Here is a 19,067-nt window from a genome sequence, read left to right as displayed (position 1 = left end):
ACGCCCTGATCAAAGATTTGTGTAGATTTTGCTATGCTTGGCCAACCAGGCAGAGGTCAATGATGACAGGTAAAAGGTCTGATTGCACAGAGCTTTATTCCCCAGCCTCACTCCCAGGAAACCCTCCATTTTCTATCCAGCTCTAGGCTTGCTGTGTTGATCAAGGGGTTCCTGACAGTAATTGATGCTGCTGTTTCAGAGCACATCGAGAAACTTGGTGCACATCTGCAGTGAGCATTTCACATAATTGATCACTCAGGAGTGTTTGGTGTTGTGGGATTTGTCTCTGCTGCCTGACTGCAAACTCTAAACTGAGACCTCGGATCAGAACCTTGCATTAAAAGGAAGTCATGCATCTATAATAAGCCTGTTTTTCATCTGCATATTTTATGCAATGTGAACTTGGTGTAACACATTTCCCCTCCTACTTTGAGTCCAGCTCTGCACAAACCAACTGTAGGCCAAGCACCCTACTATAAGACAGTGCATCTTTTATCTCACTATGAACAGTATCTGGGGCTTGACAGAATCATTCCAGTTCCTCACTGTCAATCACTGACTTTATTCTTTTCTCTCCCGTATAATATGGCTGCTGTTCTTTTTAAGCTACTGGAAGCCAAGTTGTAATATGATATCTGTAGGCTTTTTATTTCTGTTTGTTATCAATTTTGTTTATCTACTGTTTTTACAGCTAAGTGAAACTGGTTATGACTGTTTACTTTAAAACTGGGCTGGCAGTTCAAAGTATTTTCATTATTAAAGTCGGTATATGTCACCATGTACCACCCTGTGATTAAAAGTAGTGCTTACTCATTGGAAGTCTGAGGACATGGAAGTAAGAGCAGTTTTGCAGATGGATGTGAGACTTGGTGGAAGTACAGTATAAGGAGTTTCTATTGTTCAGCAGCAGTGATGAGCAGTTGGGTTTGGAGCACGTGGGCTGTTTAACTGCATGTGTTCACACAGTGTGAATGTTACTACACAGTGGCTGGCGTGAGAAATGGATGCAGGGATTGGTGTGTGCAGAGGAGGCAGTGCATGATTGTATCTAAGTTTAAAACAGATTGAAGTGCACTACAAAAGTGAGCGAAAGAGCTAGTATTATAATTGGCACAGATAGGGTTAATGACTGGGATCTTAGAGGGGTGCTGCCTCCAATGTCTAGACACAGTGGGATATGGTGATGCCTCAGTGGAGTAGCAGAATGGGAGGAGCGTAAAAAGGGCTTGTGAGGTTTACTGAGATGTTACTGAGTGGGAGTGGGCAGAGAAGCAGTTTCAGCGACAGGTTACTATCGATGCAATGCTCCTCAGACAGGATGAAGAGGTCAATACTCCCCAATGCCATTAGGCTTTACAATTCTACCGCCAGGACTTAAGAACTTTTTAAAAGCTATTATTAATGCTTTTTGAGATAGTGATTTAGATGCATATCATATTTTTTACTGAGTTAAGTATTGTATGTAATTAGTTTTGCTACAACAAGTGTATGGGACATTGGAAAAAATGTTGAATTTCCCCACGGGGATGAATAAAGTATCTATCTATCTATCTATTTCCTGGTGAGAAGGAATGTCCTTGCATTCCTGGAGGATTTTTGCTCTACTACTTTGGCAGGGATGGAACTGGAGATAGACAAGAATGCCATATTCAATGAAGTTAATGTGCTTTGTAGAATAATTGAATTGTTAGAACAAACAGCGATCATTTGGCCCTTTGAGTCCGTAGAAGAGAATGGAACTCTGGAAAGCAAAGACCATTCGGTATCTTTAGAACTAGCACCGAGTGAAAGCGGGCATTGTTGGCATATTGCGCCACCATCTTCCATGTGCTAACTTTGATTGATCTCAGGAAAAGTTTATGTGATTTTAAGAACCTCAGAACAAGTAAAATAAAAACTGTGATTTCCCAGGGCAGCCGTGATTCCTGCCATCTTATGTGGTTCAGAAATTATTCATAACAGGCACCTTAAGGCACTGGAAAAATACTTTTTTAATGTTGCCTCCACAAAATCTGAATTCACTGGGAACAATAACTAAAGCTACATCAATATGCCCTCCAAAACCGGTAACTCCAGCAAATTATTTTCTCACAAGAACCCCGTCAATTCCCTTTTAAAGACAATTGAGCGTTTCTGTTTCCATCAAGCCAACAAATGGAGAAACTCATGGGCTTGAATGTGTAACTAGCATGACTGTACGGATACTGCAATTGGGGTTGGCTTCTGGAAGACAAAGTGAACCTCCATAGTTTGGGACTGATCTCTTGACATAGCAGGAAATATAAAGTGTGTAGAATTAGGTTCAAAGTAAAGTAACAAAATAAATTTATTATCAAAGTACATATGTGTCACCATATACAACCCTGAGATTAATTTTCTTGTGGGCATTCACAGTAAATACAAAGAAATGCAATAGAATCAATGGAAAACCACACACAATAAGACAAATACCAATGTACAAAAGGCAACACAACTACAAATACAAAAACAATAACAACAGGAGTTGTAGAGTCCTTGAAGATGCATCCATAGGTTGTGGGAACAGTTCATTGTTGGGGAGATGAAGTTGTTCCCTCTGGTTCAAGCCTGATGATTGAGAGGAGATAATTGTTCCTGAACTGGTGGTGTGCGTTCTAAGGCTCCTTTTGGCTCCTTTTAGCACCTTCCTGATGATGACAAGAGAGCACGGCCTGGATGGTAGGCTTCCTGCAACAGTGCTCCTTGTAAATGTGCTCAGTGGTGGTGAAGACTTTACTGGGCCACATCATTACTATTTGTAGGATTTTCCATTCAAGGGCGTAGGTGTTCCCATACCAGGCTGTGATGTAGCCAGTCAGCATACTCTCCCCCATGTGTCTGTAGAAGCTTGTCCAAGTTTTAGATGTCATGTGGAATCTTTACAAACTGCTACGGAAGTAGAGGTGCTGTTGTGCCGCCTTTGTAATCGCACCTGCGTGCTCAATCCAGGGCAGATCCTCTGAAATGATCACGCTGAGGAATTTAAAGATGCTGACTCTGATCCCCTGATGAGCATTGCCTTATAGACCTACAGTTTCCTCATAGAACCATAGAACATTACAGCACAGAAACAGGCCTTTTGGCCCCTCTTGGCTGTGCCAAACCATTTTCTGCCTAGTCCCACTGACCTGCACCTGGACCATATCCTTCCATACACCTCTCATCCATGTACCTGTCCAAGTTTTTCTTAAATGTCAAAAGTGAGCCCGCATTCACCACTTAATTTGGCGGCTCATTCCACACTCCCACCACTCTGCGTGAAGAAGCCCCCCCCCCATGTTCCCTTTAAACTTTTTCCCCTTCACCCTTAACCCATGACCTCTGGTTTTTTTCTCCCCTAGCCTCAGTGGAAAAAGCCTGCTTGCATTCACTCTGTCTGTACCTATCATAATTTTATATACCTCTATCAAATTTCCCCTCATTCTTCTATGCTCCAGGGAATAAAGTCCTAACCTATTCAACCTTTCTCTGTAACTCAGTTTCTCAAGTCCCGGCAACATCCCTGTAAACCTTCCCTGCAATCTTTCAACCTTATTAATATCCTTCCTGTAACTAGGTGACCAAAACTGCACACAATACTCCAAATTCGGGCTCACCAATATCCTATATAACCTCACTATAACGTTCCAACTCGTATACCCAGTACTTTGATTTATAGAGGCCAATGTACCAAAAGCTGTCTTTACAACCCTATCTACCTGTGACGCCACTTTTAGGGAATTCTGTATCTGTATTCCCAGATCCCTCTGTTCTACTGCACTCTTCTGTGCCCTACCATTTACCTTGTATGTTCTACCTTGGTTTGTCCTTCCAAAGTGCAACACCTCACACTTGTTCGCATTAAGCTCCATCTGCCATTTTTCAGCCCATTTTCCCAGCTGGTCCTGTAGTTAATCAATTTTTTATTTTTGTTTGTTTTTATGACATTGAAAGATTCTTGTAGCAGCAGTACTCAGCCAGATTTTCAATCTCCCTCTTGTATGCTGATTTATTCTACCTTGGTCTGATGCATAACCTATTTTGCTGACTCTCTGTATCCTAAGCTCCAGTAGTGTGGTTTGGATGTTGGCATACCACTGACATCACAGTGAGGAGGCTGCAGCCCTCAAATTACCCTGGAAGATTTGATAGCCAGCCAAAAGCTTTGAGTACTTTTTAATTGTCTTTGAAATCCAGAGGCAGACACTTGCAGACTCTAATTGAAATAAATTTGTATCTAATACCTAAGCAGCAAAAACACTTGAAATCATTAATTTAAAAAGAAGCAACATGATTTTACCTTCACTTTCCAATCCATAGGTCTAAAATTCCCAGTGAAATCATCGGGGCCCCGGATCAGATCCTCCAGCAAATCTGTGCCAGTACAATGCTGGGGAATCTCAGCATGACTGGATTCTGCCTCTGGACTCCATGGTGAGTCCTGTCCAGAATCTGTGAGTAAACTGGAGCTTCTGCCTTTGACAGTGAATTCATGATATTCTGGACAACGTCATTTATTTTTTGATCAATCTACAATTATTCCACTCAAGATCACTAGTATTAGTAATTGTGATATATCCCATAATTTTGACTTGACACCGATCTTGCTGAGAAAATGATACAGGATACTATTTTACCTGAGACTTTGGATGTGTAGTAGTGACTCGCGTATGGCATAAGTCAGGCAATATCCTGTTTTATAGAACAGGAGCATTGAATTATTGAGAACATATTGTTGCCCTTTGTGTCATTAGGATTTTAAAATGAATCTGTATGGATTTATGTCTCACTTAGTTGTGATTTAAATGTGACTTTCCCTTCACTGATGATCTTCAGAAGTTGCTATTGCATGTGTTAAATTTTCATTCGTGGCATTTTAATTGGATTCTGGATTATTGCTACTCACTATTTTGTGTCCATTAAAGAAGAAACTTCAATATTCAGAGTTGTTCCATTGAGTAGAACTGGTGAGAAATTTATTTTCCCTCCATGAGCCGGTGTTTGACTGTGACGTCACAACAGTGCATGGAGATGCGATGGCAATCAGTCTTGTTATGAAAGTGAGAGACTCTCAGTCCTACGCTCCATCACATCCGTCTTGATCAAAGCTTACATTGGAACTGAGGCTGCGGGTAAATCTACAGCTGACATGGGAGTCCTTTAAAGGCCAGCTAGTTAGAGTTCAAGTGTTTACATCCCAAAACTGACAAACGAATGGAAAGGGTAGTAAAGAAAGTGCGCACTTCTGTCTATCAGCACACGGAGTACGAAAGTTTAAAATATATCTTTTATAAAACTCTGGTTAAAGCTTATTTGTAGTATTACATGCAACTCTGGTCACCACACTGTTGGAAGGATTTGAAGGGAGGAAGTTTAAAGGATATTTAAGATGTTTTTTTTTCCAGAGTGGTAGGTATCTGGAACACGCATCCTGTGGAAGTGGTGGAAGTAGATATAATGGTATTGATTAAGAAGTATTTGGACAGATACGTGAACAGTCAGGGAATGAAGGGATACAGACCGTGTGCAGGCAGATGTGAATGGTTTGTGTGGCGTCATGCTCAATGCAGACAGGTGGACCAGTGGACCTGTTTCTGTGCTGCACTATTCTATGTTCTTAAAAATTCTGATACTCAACAAAAGATTTTGTTTCTCTTTATCATGTACAAGAGTTGATGTGCTTCCTTGTTCTTTTCCATAACAGCACACATTAACAGGACACAGCGGGAAGGTGCTATCTGCGAAGTTCCTTCTGGACAATGCACGTATAGTGTCGGGCAGCCACGATCGAACTCTCAAGCTGTGGGATTTGAGCCGTAAGATCTGTAAGTAAGGGCAATGCGAAGGGCATAAAACAATAGGAGGCCTTCTCTTCACAGAACCTTCCCAGACCAAGACACAATCTAATCTGAAATTGGCTTAAGTAGTTCATTTCAGCAGCTGGATGACTAAGTGACAAACCAAAAGAGCCACATATCATAGAATTCTGTCTCGCACCCTATTCTCATTGAGTTGCACAGTGTAGAAGGCGGCCATTGGGCCCACAATGTCCACACTGACCATTGGGCATCCATCCACGTTAATCCCTATTTTTTTAAGCACTCGGCCTGGGGCCTTCTATGTCCAGGGAAATCAAGTGCTTGTCGAGACACTTGTATGCTGTCGGTACCTCTGCTTCCATCACTTTCTCCAGCAATGTATTCTCAACACTCCCTATGAGACAAAGGTTCTCCTCAAGCCTTCATTGCCCACCCCATATTTATTAATTGAGGCCAAACATGAGTTAGAGAAAAGGAAAATCGGCCAATGTCACTAAATGAGTTCAATCATGACACACTACTAATTGAATAGAATAGCATTTGTTTCTAGACTGGTAATCCAGAGTCTTGGATTAATCATGTGGTAGCATGAGTTTAAGTATCACCTTGGCCATTTGAGATTTTAAATTCATCTCATTAAATAATCTGAAATTTAAGTAACATTTAGCATCAATCTGATGCACTTCTGAATATCTAGTTTTGTTTTAGGGGAAGGGGATCTGCTGCCCTTGCCCTGCCTGGTTTGTGTGGCTCCAGGCCTACAGTACGACGGCTGATTCTGCTGCCCTCTGGTACGGTTCAGCAAAAGCTCTAATTCCTTAGGAATGCTGATCTTGCCATCTATGGCCACATTTTGTTGAAATGCAAGTTATGGGTTATTACTGAAAAAGGGAGAGACAATTCAGAACTAAAAAGGCATAAAATGAAATTTACAGTACTATTTCAAAAATGTATTGAGAGAAAAACCTTGGTTCTTTAAAATAGGACCTAATCTTTGTCAAAGCCTGCAAGTATGTTTAACAATTTCTATTCAAATTTCTGATGTTAGTGCATTTTCATTTTGCGAAGGATGTTATAACTTGGAGTGAAGTATTGATTAAAAACTGATCTGACTTATCCACTCCCATCCCTGATATCTGAGCTTAAACAACAGCATGCAGATCAGTGATTGCCATTGGTTTATCTGCAGTCAGGAGGGGCCAGGTGAATGGAGTACAGTGCAGTAAGGATAATAGTTGGTGCAGAGCAGTTAAGCACTGAGTTTAGGGTTTATATCCAACCTGGTTATTCCGTGTTGCTCCTCTCTTTCAGGTATAAAAACTGTGTTTGCTGGCTCCAGCTGCAATGATATTGTTTGCACCGAGCAGTGTGTTATGAGTGGGCATTTTGACAAGAAGATTCGCTTCTGGGATATCAGGTGAGATGGCTGTGATGTCCAGGATCACCTTGCTTGCAGGGCTGCTTATTTTTGAATGGGGAAAATTTCAGGGAAATGCCATTCCAGATCCTTGAGTTGGGGAGCTATTGAGCCCTCAAAGAATTAGTTTTTGCCACCAAATATAAAAGCAAGGGTAACTGGTTTGAGCTTGCTGCAAAGAAGGGATTAAATGAGTGGAGCTTATTGCTCACAAATTAATGTTGATGGATATCAGAATTCGGAAAACTGTCAGTGAAGATTTCCACAGGTATTTAAAGGAATGGGCAACTGAAATATAGCAGTTTTCTACACAATAGAGCACATCATACAGGCTTTACTACTGAATGGAACAGGGAATGAGACATCCAAGCACTGGGCATCTCCAAACTTTTGGATGTGCATTAAATCAAGATGATTATTTATGTGCATGGTACTATTTTGCATCTCTTTTGCCCAGGACGGAGAGTATTGTGCGAGAGTTAGAACTGCAGGGTCGTATCACTGCACTTGATCTTAGCCCAGACCACACAGAACTGCTGACCTGCTCCAGAGATGATATATTAAAGATCATTGATCTGCGCACAAATGTGACCAGGCAGTCATTCAGGTAATTGTATGAGGCTGCTTTAATTGGTATCTGTTGTCCTGTTTACATTTAAAACTGAATGCATATGCATACCTAAGCATTTTATACAATACAGTATTGTGTAATTATCTTCAGCTCATGTATAGAACCGGGGTGCCTAAGACTTTTTCATAGTACTGTATTTGTCAAAGTGAAGCAGAGAGCGAGTTTGTAAACCTGGCTGGAGCAAAGGATGTTGCGAATGGTGAGGGCGGGGCACCACGGGAGGGGTGTGGGACAGGTGGCAGAGGAGGAGTGGCAAGGGCACAGGGGGTGACGCAGGTACAAACACCCAGCCCTGAGGCAAGGTCATTTGGTTCTAAACAATTGGTTTATTGATCATTTCAGAAAGTCTCTCTTCTGGTGCTTCCCACTCCCTCCCCTCTCCCTTTTTTCAGCCACAATTCCTCCCTGCCCCCTATGCACACTCAGTCCACAATAGAGACCCGTAGCAGAATCAGGTTTATCATCATCATCATATTGTGCCATGTCATATGATGTGGGTGATCATGGTCTTCCACTTGTCCTTAATCTGAGAATTTCTAATAAGCTCTTCAAAACTTTTACCTGTCCATCCCTTGATGTAAGTCATGAATGTCGTGAACTGTCGATTACAACTTTTTCTTCCATTAATTTTTCTGTCACTACAAGATGTTTGAGCTTCTCTTTCTTCAATGCATGTCTCAGAAATTCTGCTGCCATTTCCTGATTGATATCAGTTCTCTTATTCTGACTTTTTGCAACACTTCCTCATTTGTTACTCTGTCCTTCCCCGATATCTTCATCAGTTCTCAAAAATCACATTTTTGTAGCTTCGAGTTGCCCTCCTTTTGCTTTGATATTGTCCAACATTTGCTTCCATATGTTACTGTAGAATGAACGTAGCACCATTCAGGTTTATCGTCACTCACAATTGCCATGCTTTTTGCAGCATTATAGTGCAATACATAACATTACTGTAGTACAATGTAAAAGTCTTGGGCATTCTAGCTATGTACAGTGCCCTTAGAAGTTTTTCTTTTATTGTTTTACAACATTGAATCACAGTGGATTTAATTTGGCTATTTTGACACTGATCAACAGAAACAGACTCTTTTGTGTCAAAGTGAAAACGGACCTCTACAAAGCAATCAGTGTCAAATAGCCAAGTTAAATCCACAGTGGTTCAATGTTCTAAAACATGAAACCTTCCAAAAGGGATGAATAAATACTCTTTTAGGTGCTGTATATGTGCCTAAGACTTTTGCATAGTACTGTGCAGTCTGTTTTCTTGCTCTACATTGGAATTAACCTGTAAAGGTGTTCATGTTGTATAATTGCTTCCATCTATTTACACCCAGTAATCTGTACCTGTAGCACTGTTTGTATCTCAAAATTCCTTTCTCTCATCTTGTACAGTTTGCATCTCCTGGTCTGAGCAGTGTCATAGTTTGGTGACTTTCTTGTCTGTAAAATTAATTCTATGTCCTCCCTATATTTTTTCTGACTACATTTGTGTTTTTTTTTTTTCCCCTGAACAGTTCAGAAGGATTTAAGTGTGGATCAGACTGGACAAGAATAACATTCAGGTAATTGTATATGATCAGTTATTTGTTCGCGAGGTGGAGAAAAAAATTCTGCATATGCACCAGGCATATCTGATGGGGCTATGTCTTCAGTGAGTCAAAACAGATTTAATTGTAGTAGTGCATTCTGTATTTTTTTTTCAGTTTTCCAATATTGCAATTCTTTTGGAACTTTGTTTTAACACCTTTCCCCCCTCCAGCTATTTTGTTATCATATTTCTCTGCCCCTTCACCAGAAGGAAAATCTCCCATCACAATGGCTTTAAATGCCTTTTTCCAATTATATCAAATGGAGGCCCTCAGTTTATAAGGCCCTTTTCTCCTCTGGAAAGGAGCTTTCAGTGAAAGGGGAAAATAGATGCTAGTGCAGCTGAAATTGCATTGATGCCGTTGTGGTTTTGCATTAACAGTAAGCTGCTATTTGAGATGTATTACGGAGTTGACGGCCTCTGAAATGATATGTGATTACCTTCTCCCTTCAGCCCAGATGGGAAGTTCGTTGCTGCAGGGTCTTCAGATGGAACTCTCTTTGTGTGGAGTGTCGAATCGGGGAAGGTGGAAAGATCTTTAGGAAAGCATCACAGGTTTGTCATCGAGTAGCTGTTGAGGCTAAACTTTGATTTGTCAACTATTGAAGTGAATATTTACTGGAGACCCTTGTCACTGCTTGGGCAGTTTATAGACTATGCTCACCACCTGTGTATGGAAGGAGGCCATTTGGCCCATAAAGTCTGTGAAGGGCTATTAATCGGTGCCCATCCCACTCCTCATTACAATCCCCCAGCAACTCTTGTAGCACCTGTTGATTATTTTGCCTCTAAGAAGTAGTGTACAACAGCTATTTAACCCTCATGATAAAGGAAGAGACTGAAGCACCTGCAGTCACTCAAAACCCAAACAGGATGGAAACCAGCAATTGGAGTTGATGCACCGAGCCTCTTGTTAATGGCCGCATGACTGTGCTGACTGTTTCCTTGGGTGGTGGCCGTGCTCGGTTTCTGAGTGGTTGTTGTAAATTCAGTGGTTACAAGAGGCCATTCTGTCATTTTTTTGTGTTCCAGCATCTTTATATTTGCTAGGGATTGTTGCCTTTGTTTCATTGGCATTCAATAGACAATAGGTGCAGAAGTAGACCATTCGGCCCTTCGAGCCTGCACCGCCATTCTCAGATCATGGCTGATCATCTACTATCAATACCCGGTTCCTGCCTTGTCCCCATATCCCTTGATCCCCCTATCCATAAGATACCTTATCTAGCTCCTTCTTGAAAGCATCCAGAGAATTGGCCTCCACTACCTTCCGAGGCAGTGCATTCCAGACCCCCACAACTCTCTGGGAGAAGTTTTTCCTTAACTCTGTCCTAAATGACCTACTCCTTATTCTCAAACCATGCCCTCTGGTACTGGACTCTCCCAGCATCTGGAACATATTTCCTGCCTCTATCTTGTCCAATCCCTTAATAATCTTATATGTTTCAATCAGATAACCTCTCAATCTCCTTAATTCCAGCGTGTACAAGCCCAGTCTCTCTAACCTCTCTGCGTAAGGCAGTCCAGACATCCCAGGAATTAACCTCGTGAATCTACGCTGCACTTCCTCTACAGCCAGGATGTCCTTCCTTAACCCTGGAGACCAAAACTGTACACAATACTCCAGGTGTGGTCTCACCAGGGCTCTGTACAAATGCAAGAGGATTTCCTTGCTCTTGTACTCAATTCCCTTTGTAATAAAGGCCAACATTCCATTAGCCTTCTTCACTGCCTGCTGCACTTGCTCATTCACCTTCAGTGACTGATGAACAAGGACTCCTAGATCTCTTTGTATTTCTCCCTTACCTAACTCTACACCGTTCAGATAATAATCTGCCTTCCTGTTCTTACTCCCAAAGTGGATAACCTCACACTTATTCACATTAAACGTCATCTGCCAAGTATCTGCCCACTCACCCAGCCTATCCAAGTCACCGTGAATTCTCCTAACATCCTCATCATATGTCACACTGCCACCCAGCTTAGTATCATCAGCAAATTTGCTGATGTTATTCTCAATGCCTTCATCTAAATCGTTGACATAAATTGTAAACAGCTGTGGTCCCAATACCGAGCTCTGTGGCACCCCACTAGTCACCACCTGCCATTCCGAGAAACACCCATTCACCGCTACCCTTTGCTTTCTATCTGCCAGCCAGTTTTCTATCCATGTAAATGTCTTCCCCCCGATGCCCTGAGCTTTGATTTTACCCACCAATCTCCTATGTGGAACCTTATCAAATGCCTTCTGAAAATCAAGGTACACTACATCCACTGGATCTCCCCCGTCTAACTTCCTGGTTACATCCTCGAAAAACTCCCAACAGATTAGTCAAGCATGATTTACCCTTGGTAAATCCATGCTGGCTCGGCCCAATCCTATCACTGCTATCCAGATATGCCACTATTTCACCCTTAATAATGGACTCTAGCATCTTCCCCACCACCGATGTCAGGCTGACAGGTCGATAGTTCTCTGTTTTCTCCCTCCCTCCTTTCTTAAAAAGTGGGATAACATTAGCCATTCTCCAATCCTCAGGAACTGATCCTGAATCTAAGGAACATTGGAAAACGATTACCAATGCATCCGCAATTTCCAGGGCCACCTCCTTTAGTACCCTAAGATGCAGACCATCTGGACCTGGGGATTTGTCAGCCTTCAGTCCCATCAGTCTACTTATCACCGTTTCCTTCCTAATGTCAAACTGTTTCATTTCCTCTGTTACCCTATGTCCTCGGCCCATCCATACATCTGGGAGATTGCTTGTGTCTTCCTTAGTGAAAACAGATCTAAAGTACTCATTAAATTCTTCTGCCATTTCTCTGTTTCCCATAACAATTTCACCCAATTCATTTTTCAAGGGCCCAACATTGTTCTTAACTATCTTCTTTCTCTTCACATACCTAAAAAAGCTTTTGCTATCCTGGTTACATTCTTTATAAGGACATGCTTTTCCATCCTTCCTAAAGATTTCTTTCTTTCTTTTTTTTTTTTGAAATTCAACATAAACCTGCCTGAAGCAATAGAGGTCCTGGGGGAAATCAGCTGGTCAGGCATTATCTATGCAGGGGAATGAACAGTCACCATTTCAGTCAAGTCCCTTTATCAGGACTGATTTCACTATTCCAGTTGAAGGGTCTTGGACCAGAACGTTAATGTTCGATTTCCCTACATAGATACTGCCTGGCTCACTGAATTCTCCTTGCTCCTTTGTTGCTCCAGATTTCCTGCATTTTGTAGTCTCTTGTCTCCATAATCTTGCTTGATGCGGAGATTGAAGCCGTGGAGCGTGGGTAAACTCGTGTTTGCAGACAGGGAAGAAGGTGGTGGTGGTCAGCATGCCATTTTGAGAGAGCTGATAAAGTGCCACACCAAATGCCTGACATGTTTTTCTATACTTTTTGTTTTTCTCCATCCAGCTCTTCTATAAATTCAGTGTCATGGTCGCCATCTGGAGAGCACGTGGTCAGTGTGGACAAAGGAAGCCGTGTAGTACTTTGGTCAGAGATCTGAGTTAAAGTGACCAGAAGCTGACTAAGTAGTGGCCTTGTTCTCAGCGCTCCTTCTAGCTGCACGGAGGAGATTGCCCGCAACATGCTTGGCATTACAGTACACAACGTGGCAGAGTGAGCCTTGCAGAATCTCCCTCTTGTATATCCGGACTGCTGCAAAGGCACTTGGATAATGCATTGGTGGACACTTCTGCTTTTACAGTCATTCACAGGAAGCATGCTCTCTGCCTGCTGGGGTAAATCACTTTGTGTAATTTACACAGGGCTTTTGACATTACCAGCTGCAGGTTGACTTCTGGACACAAAACCACCCTTTTCTACCCAAGGTGCCTAGATGTCTTCTCTCCCCACTGCTTCCTTTCTGTTTGCAACCATATCAATGACCAGATCTGTTGGAATACTGTATCTACTTTGTGTCCATTCTTCCCTTTCTCCAAATCTGAGTAAAAATACTGATTTTTTTTAAAAATTAATTGGCACACTTGTGAATGGGAATCTCTGAGTGAGGAGAGGTTACAGTTGGCTTGTGCTTTATTGGTGAAATAATGAGGTGAATAATAGTTATTGCATAGTAGTGGCAAGGGAAAAATGTTGTGTACTTTGCTTTACTGTGAGGGAGTTGTACACCATGAACAATACTTTGAGAAGCTTTCCCTGAAAGAGCAATTTAATTCCCTACCACTGAGAGAACAGGTATTTCTTCTTTATATATCATTTGTTCTTTGAATGTGAAATTTCTGTGTTTGTAGCTTGATTGCACTAAAGTTATTGCTTGTACCCAATTGTCCTTAGCTGGTGGTGGGTTGCTGCCTTGAATCATGTGATTATGCTCTCATAGTGCTGGTGTGTAAGGGGATGAACATCCTAAATGTTTATCCACAGAAACTTAGAATCTGGTTACAATTGTGTGGTCAGTGATTTGATAAAGCCACAACTTGGGACTTGCTGTTTACCCTCCTTTATTCATGCCCTGCTAGTTTCCATAACGTACCCGAAATTGGCAATGTTTTCACTGGTAATTTTGCTTTCAGTAGCTCAGTTTCAAAGCTCAATGGACATTGCAACGTCGACATCGCTTCTCCCTATAGATGCTGCCTGGCCTGCTGTGTTCCACCAGCATTTTGTGTGTGTTGTTTGAATTTCCAGCATCCGCAGATTTCCTCGTGTTAGCTTCTAAGCTTAGCACTTTAAATTCTCTATTGCTAGACCAGTGTTGGGTTTCTTCTTGTAATTGTCTCCTGCAAAGGCAGCGTGCTTTATGCTACTATATGGGTGAAATACCTGAGATGGGTTTCCAGTCTGCATTCTCTAGCTGGTGTTTTAAGAGAAGGGCTTGTAGTATGGAAATGATCAACTCTCTAAGTAAAATAAGCCAGAGTTACAGAAAATGGCCATTATATTGTGACGTGCTGGAAGGCATGCTTTTCTATATGTATAAAAAGAGGTTGGATGCTACATGTAGCGTGGGAGTATCTACCTCGTAATGCACTGCAGCCTCCTGCCACATTGTCTGCCTTTACTTGCCATCTAACCACACCTGCCGATTGAGCACTTGATTAAGGTGACAGAGATCTTTACCACAGCAGGAGCTGCTGCATTCAGAAAACTATATTTAAATATACATTAAAATTATTTAAATTAACTATGTGTTTGGAAATCCCAGTGGTTCAGCATCTGACTTGTCCATGGTAAATTAAGTACAGCAGGTCCAGGTTCCAGAGCTCACTTCAATACATTAAAGCCCGAGATTCCCATTCTCTCACTTTTGTCCCTGGTTCCTGTGCTCTCTTTTAAATCATTGGGGCCACCAGAACATTTCTTGTACTGTGGAATAACATCTGAAAGAAAGTGAATTCAAAGTGTGGAGTATTATTTGGAATGACATCCAGTTAGTATGGAAAATCTGCTGGTCTGGCACCACCACCTGAGTAGCAGAGCTTTACTGTATATGGACAGCAGTACACAACCGCATATCATTTCTACATTGACCGTGCATAGAATGCACACTAAGTACCGGGCAGGAAACTTCAGCAGCATACATTTGCTATTTCATATGACTTGTATTTGGGTCCATTGAAATGTCTACTTCATACTAGAACCAGCTTCATAATTAATAGCCTATGCCAAACTGAAGAGGAGCCAACTATTGGCTGTATTATCAGGCATTGTTTTCACTTTTTAAGTATTTATCACAATTACATTGTGGTTGTAAAATTGCTCAAGGATGTGTAAAATCTACTAAACTGCAGCAAACCAATTGGTAAAGGAGAATAACCATGACCTCTTTTGTGATTGAGGGTTTGTATCAGACAGATGCTGAAGCTGAGATGGCAGTCTTTTGAGAAGGGTCCACCGGAGATATGGGCTCAAATTCTGACTGGTCTTGCAGTAAGAGCCAGTGTGCCTTGTCAGCTGTGGTCCTTAAGTGGCTTCAAAAGCACTTCCAATAATGTGCACCAGATTGACAGTCCAAAAAATTAAGCAGGGGAAACATTTTTCTGCTGTGTTGTTCCTGGGGTATTAATTTGATCATACCTAATTCTTGCTTCACTTGTCCCAACATTATGAAAAATACTCACTTTGCAGAATAACTCATGTAACTGGTATTCAAGTGTTTGTTGGTTATTTAAACTAAATTGCATATCAGGTTGGAATGTTTGATGAAGTGTACTTGGCACTTACTGGGGGAATGCTAATTGGGATTTAATTTTATTGAGTCTGATTCTTGCTGGATGTGAGTTGGAGTAAATTTCTGTCAGTCCTGTATGTTCCAGCTGAGTGTGCCAACTGCATCATTGCAGGAATGTTTCTGCTGTGTTCACTGTGATAAAAGCCAATAATTCAGCAATGGCTTTTCCTTATAAAGTCCCGAATCCTAATGAAACCTTTTGACAGCATTTGCCGTTTATTGTTCAGAAGGAGTATCTGACTTTTCATCACTAATCTTTGACTTTCAGTGTTGTCATATTTGGGAGCTGTCAATGCATAATGCTAATATAAAACTATATTAAAGTTCATAGTTCAATCATATTCCATTCACAGCATTCGCTTCTGTTGAAGGGTAGCCCAGTTAAATTTAAGGACGTGGCAAGTAAATGGTGTGCTTATTATGGACTTGCTCTTGGAGCTCAAGGTTTTATACTGTTTCTTAAGGGCTACAGGTGAGGCATTCAAATGTCCAGTCCTCTATTTGCTGCTATTGTGCATTGAGAGAGTTTCATTTTGTTGCTGTGCATTGCTCAGTGAACTTGTGAACAGGGCGATCACTTGGATCTGGATGGAGAGCAAACAGATGTCTTCTGTCATAGTTGAGCTTACAGATCCTACGCCTTCCTTGGATAGTATAGTTTTACCAGACGTGCTACAGATGACCCCTGTGTTGTGGCTGTTCGGGTAGTGGAAATTTGCCTTTACAGAACTCGCAAGCCACTACCCAATAATCCCCGCAGAATTTATGTTGAAAAGTAAATAAAATAACAAAATTTATTTCTTAACTCAGTTTTGATGTGCATAGGTGACACAGATTAACATAGAAAATCACGGATGGATTGTTTTCTTGTAATACAATTGAACAAGAAGGAGGGGATCACTTGTGTTTGTAAAATGTTGCACTGACTGCAGACGGATCTGTGCACCTATGCTTATGAAGAGTAGCAATGCCAGAGTCTGAACTTTGGTCCATGTGTGTGTACATTTTGTTAAGTGGCATGTTCCAATTACCTCATTTGTATCAATGCTTTAAAAGTGCTCTTCACAGAGTCTTATTTGCACTTTATATTTTTTTCTGAAGAGCACTGCATAACAACCTTGTCATTTGGCTGAGGTTTGGCTCCCCTATTGTGGCTGAATCTCGTGTAATCCCACCAATTGCTATGTAAATCATTACAGATGTTTTTTTTAATAAAAGTATTTTAAAGAATGCACCTGTGTCAAATTCTGAATTGCAATTTTTCTGCTGCTATTACTTAAATTTTTGTAAATGTTTCAACAATTTGATATGTTAAATTATCCTGCAATGCAACTTTTGTATTTACCACTGCCTTTGATACCTTGGCCTTTTAATGTGATGGTGATAGATAATGTTTTCAGGGCAAGGTAGGAAGTGGTGGCAAATCGTAATTCCTGGCAGTTACCCAGTGAGCATCTGTTATATCAAGTGTAGCTACAAAATTTATCTCTTGTCAATTTTGCTTTCTGAATACACAGTCAGACCCAAAGTTACAACTGATGCATCAATATATCTTGTGTAACTTTAGAAGAGTCTCGACCCAAAATGTCGACTGTTTACTCTTTTCCATAGATGCTGGTTCCCTGGTCTGCTGAATTCCTCCAGCATTTTTTGTATTGCTTTGGATTTCTGGAATCTGCAGATTTTCTCGTATTTGTAATAGTGTGTGAGTGTGTACATACACACATACACATAGACACACACAGAGTGGTCTGGTGCCTGCAGGGATTGGATATCAGTAGCATGCAATTGAAAGTTACCCAAATTTCACATCACGTGCTGGTGATAATAAATCTGATTCTGACGCCATCAGGAGATGTAGAGAGTGAGCACAATTGGCCAGCAATTTGTACAGAACATTATACATTCCAATTTCAAGGGGTTATCAGGGCCGGTGCTTGCTATAATTTTAAAACTGATGCTTTTTTTGGCATCCTTTAAGATTGCTAGTCTTAAGGAATGGTGTGCTGATTGTGAATGACATTGGCCTGACTTTGAGGCTTTTTGCATAAATGTGTTACTCGAAGAAACATCATTGAAATCTAACTGGAGATTCTGGACATATTCAGCAGGTTTTGATGTAAGATCAGTGATTCTGAAACACACATCATGTTTCTTGCTCCACAGCAGTCCCTGAGCATTTTGAGGACATTGTTAATGCAATTCCTAGGGAAAGTTAGCCACATCATTGTAAAATCCTGAGGATCAATTTTGAGAAAGCAGTTTGTACATATTTGCCGCACCTTGTTTTAATAATTCCAAATTAAAAGAAGCTGCTGAAGATTCAGCTTTGTTCTGTTTATTCCATGCTTTATTGGGCTTGCTTTCATGCAGATTGTCTTTATTTGCTGTTCTGTTGAATGCTTGGACAATGACAAATGGAAGTCTCCAACTCAGTTGACAGACTTTTGTGAACAGCTTTACCCTTGACGTACAATATGAAGGGGAAAAGTGTAGAGCAAAAGGACCAAAACAGATTTATATAAGGGGGACGTTGAGGAAGAATTGTTAGGAGATCATATTGCTCTACTGTATTATACATGAAGCTCAATGAGGAACAGTGGATTTCAGTACAGGGGTCAGTGTGGACATGGTGGAGGATTACAAATACCCAGGGATACGAATGGACAATAAACTAGACTGGTCAAAGAACACTGAGGCTGTCTACAAGAAGGGTCAGAGCCGTCTCTATTGCCTGAGGAGACTGAGGTCCTTTAACATCTGCCGGATGGTGCTGAGGATGTTCTACGAGGCTGTGGTGGCCAGTGCTATCATGTTTGCTGTTGTGTGCTGGGGCAGCAGGCTGAGGGCAGCAGACACCCAACAGAATCAACAAACTCATTCATAAGGCCAGTAATGTTCCGGGGGTGGAACTGGACTCTGACGGTGGTGTCTGAAAAGAGGATGCTGTCCAAGTTGCATGCCATCTTGGACAATGACTCCCATCCACTCCATAATGTACTGGTTAGGCACAGGAGTACATTCAGCCAGAGACTCATTCCACCGAGATGTAACACTGAGCGTCATAGGAAGTCATTCCTGCCTGTGGCCATCAAACTTTACAACTCCTTCCTCGGAGTGTCAGACACCCTGTGCCAATAGGCTGGTCCTGGACTTATTTCCACTTGGCATGATTAACTTATTATTTAATTATTTATGGTTTTATATTGCTATATTTCTTCACTATTCTTGGTTGGTGCAGCTGTAACAAAACCCAATTTCCCTCGGGATCAATAAAGTATGTCTGTCTGTCTAAAGTCTCCTCTTCCCACCCCAATCTATACTGTGGATGCATCTACACTTTTGAAACAGGTGAAGGCTTAGGACTAAATTGCTATTGGCTATCATAATCATAATCTCCAAGCATTGCATTG

At 41.4% G+C, this 19,067-nt stretch overlaps 1 protein-coding gene and 1 non-coding gene across 3 annotated transcripts in view; both read left to right on the top strand.

Annotated features, from left to right (window-relative positions):
- atg16l1 (ATG16 autophagy related 16-like 1 (S. cerevisiae)) overlaps nucleotides 1-16,886 on the top strand; it is a 43,089-nt gene extending 26,203 nt beyond the window's left edge. For both annotated transcript variants that reach the window (XM_073040770.1, XM_073040769.1), the window contains exons 13-18: nucleotides 5,702-5,822; nucleotides 7,128-7,233; nucleotides 7,691-7,840; nucleotides 9,379-9,426; nucleotides 9,906-10,007; nucleotides 12,873-16,886. In XM_073040770.1, the coding sequence (XP_072896871.1) occupies nucleotides 5,702-5,822; nucleotides 7,128-7,233; nucleotides 7,691-7,840; nucleotides 9,379-9,426; nucleotides 9,906-10,007; nucleotides 12,873-12,966 (621 nt within the window). In that variant the 3' untranslated portion in view covers nucleotides 12,967-16,886. The remainder of the gene's footprint in view (nucleotides 1-5,701; nucleotides 5,823-7,127; nucleotides 7,234-7,690; nucleotides 7,841-9,378; nucleotides 9,427-9,905; nucleotides 10,008-12,872) is intronic.
- On the top strand, nucleotides 55-319 carry LOC140725835 (small Cajal body-specific RNA 6). Its single transcript, XR_012098485.1, has one exon.
- Nucleotides 16,887-19,067: the final 2,181 nt, after the last annotated feature.

Source organism: Hemitrygon akajei, chromosome 3 (assembly GCF_048418815.1).
Source record: "Hemitrygon akajei chromosome 3, sHemAka1.3, whole genome shotgun sequence".
Taxonomy (NCBI): Eukaryota; Metazoa; Chordata; class Chondrichthyes; order Myliobatiformes; family Dasyatidae; genus Hemitrygon; species Hemitrygon akajei.
Note: the sequence above shows the minus strand (reverse complement) of the source record. Positions and strands in the feature narration are given on the sequence as shown.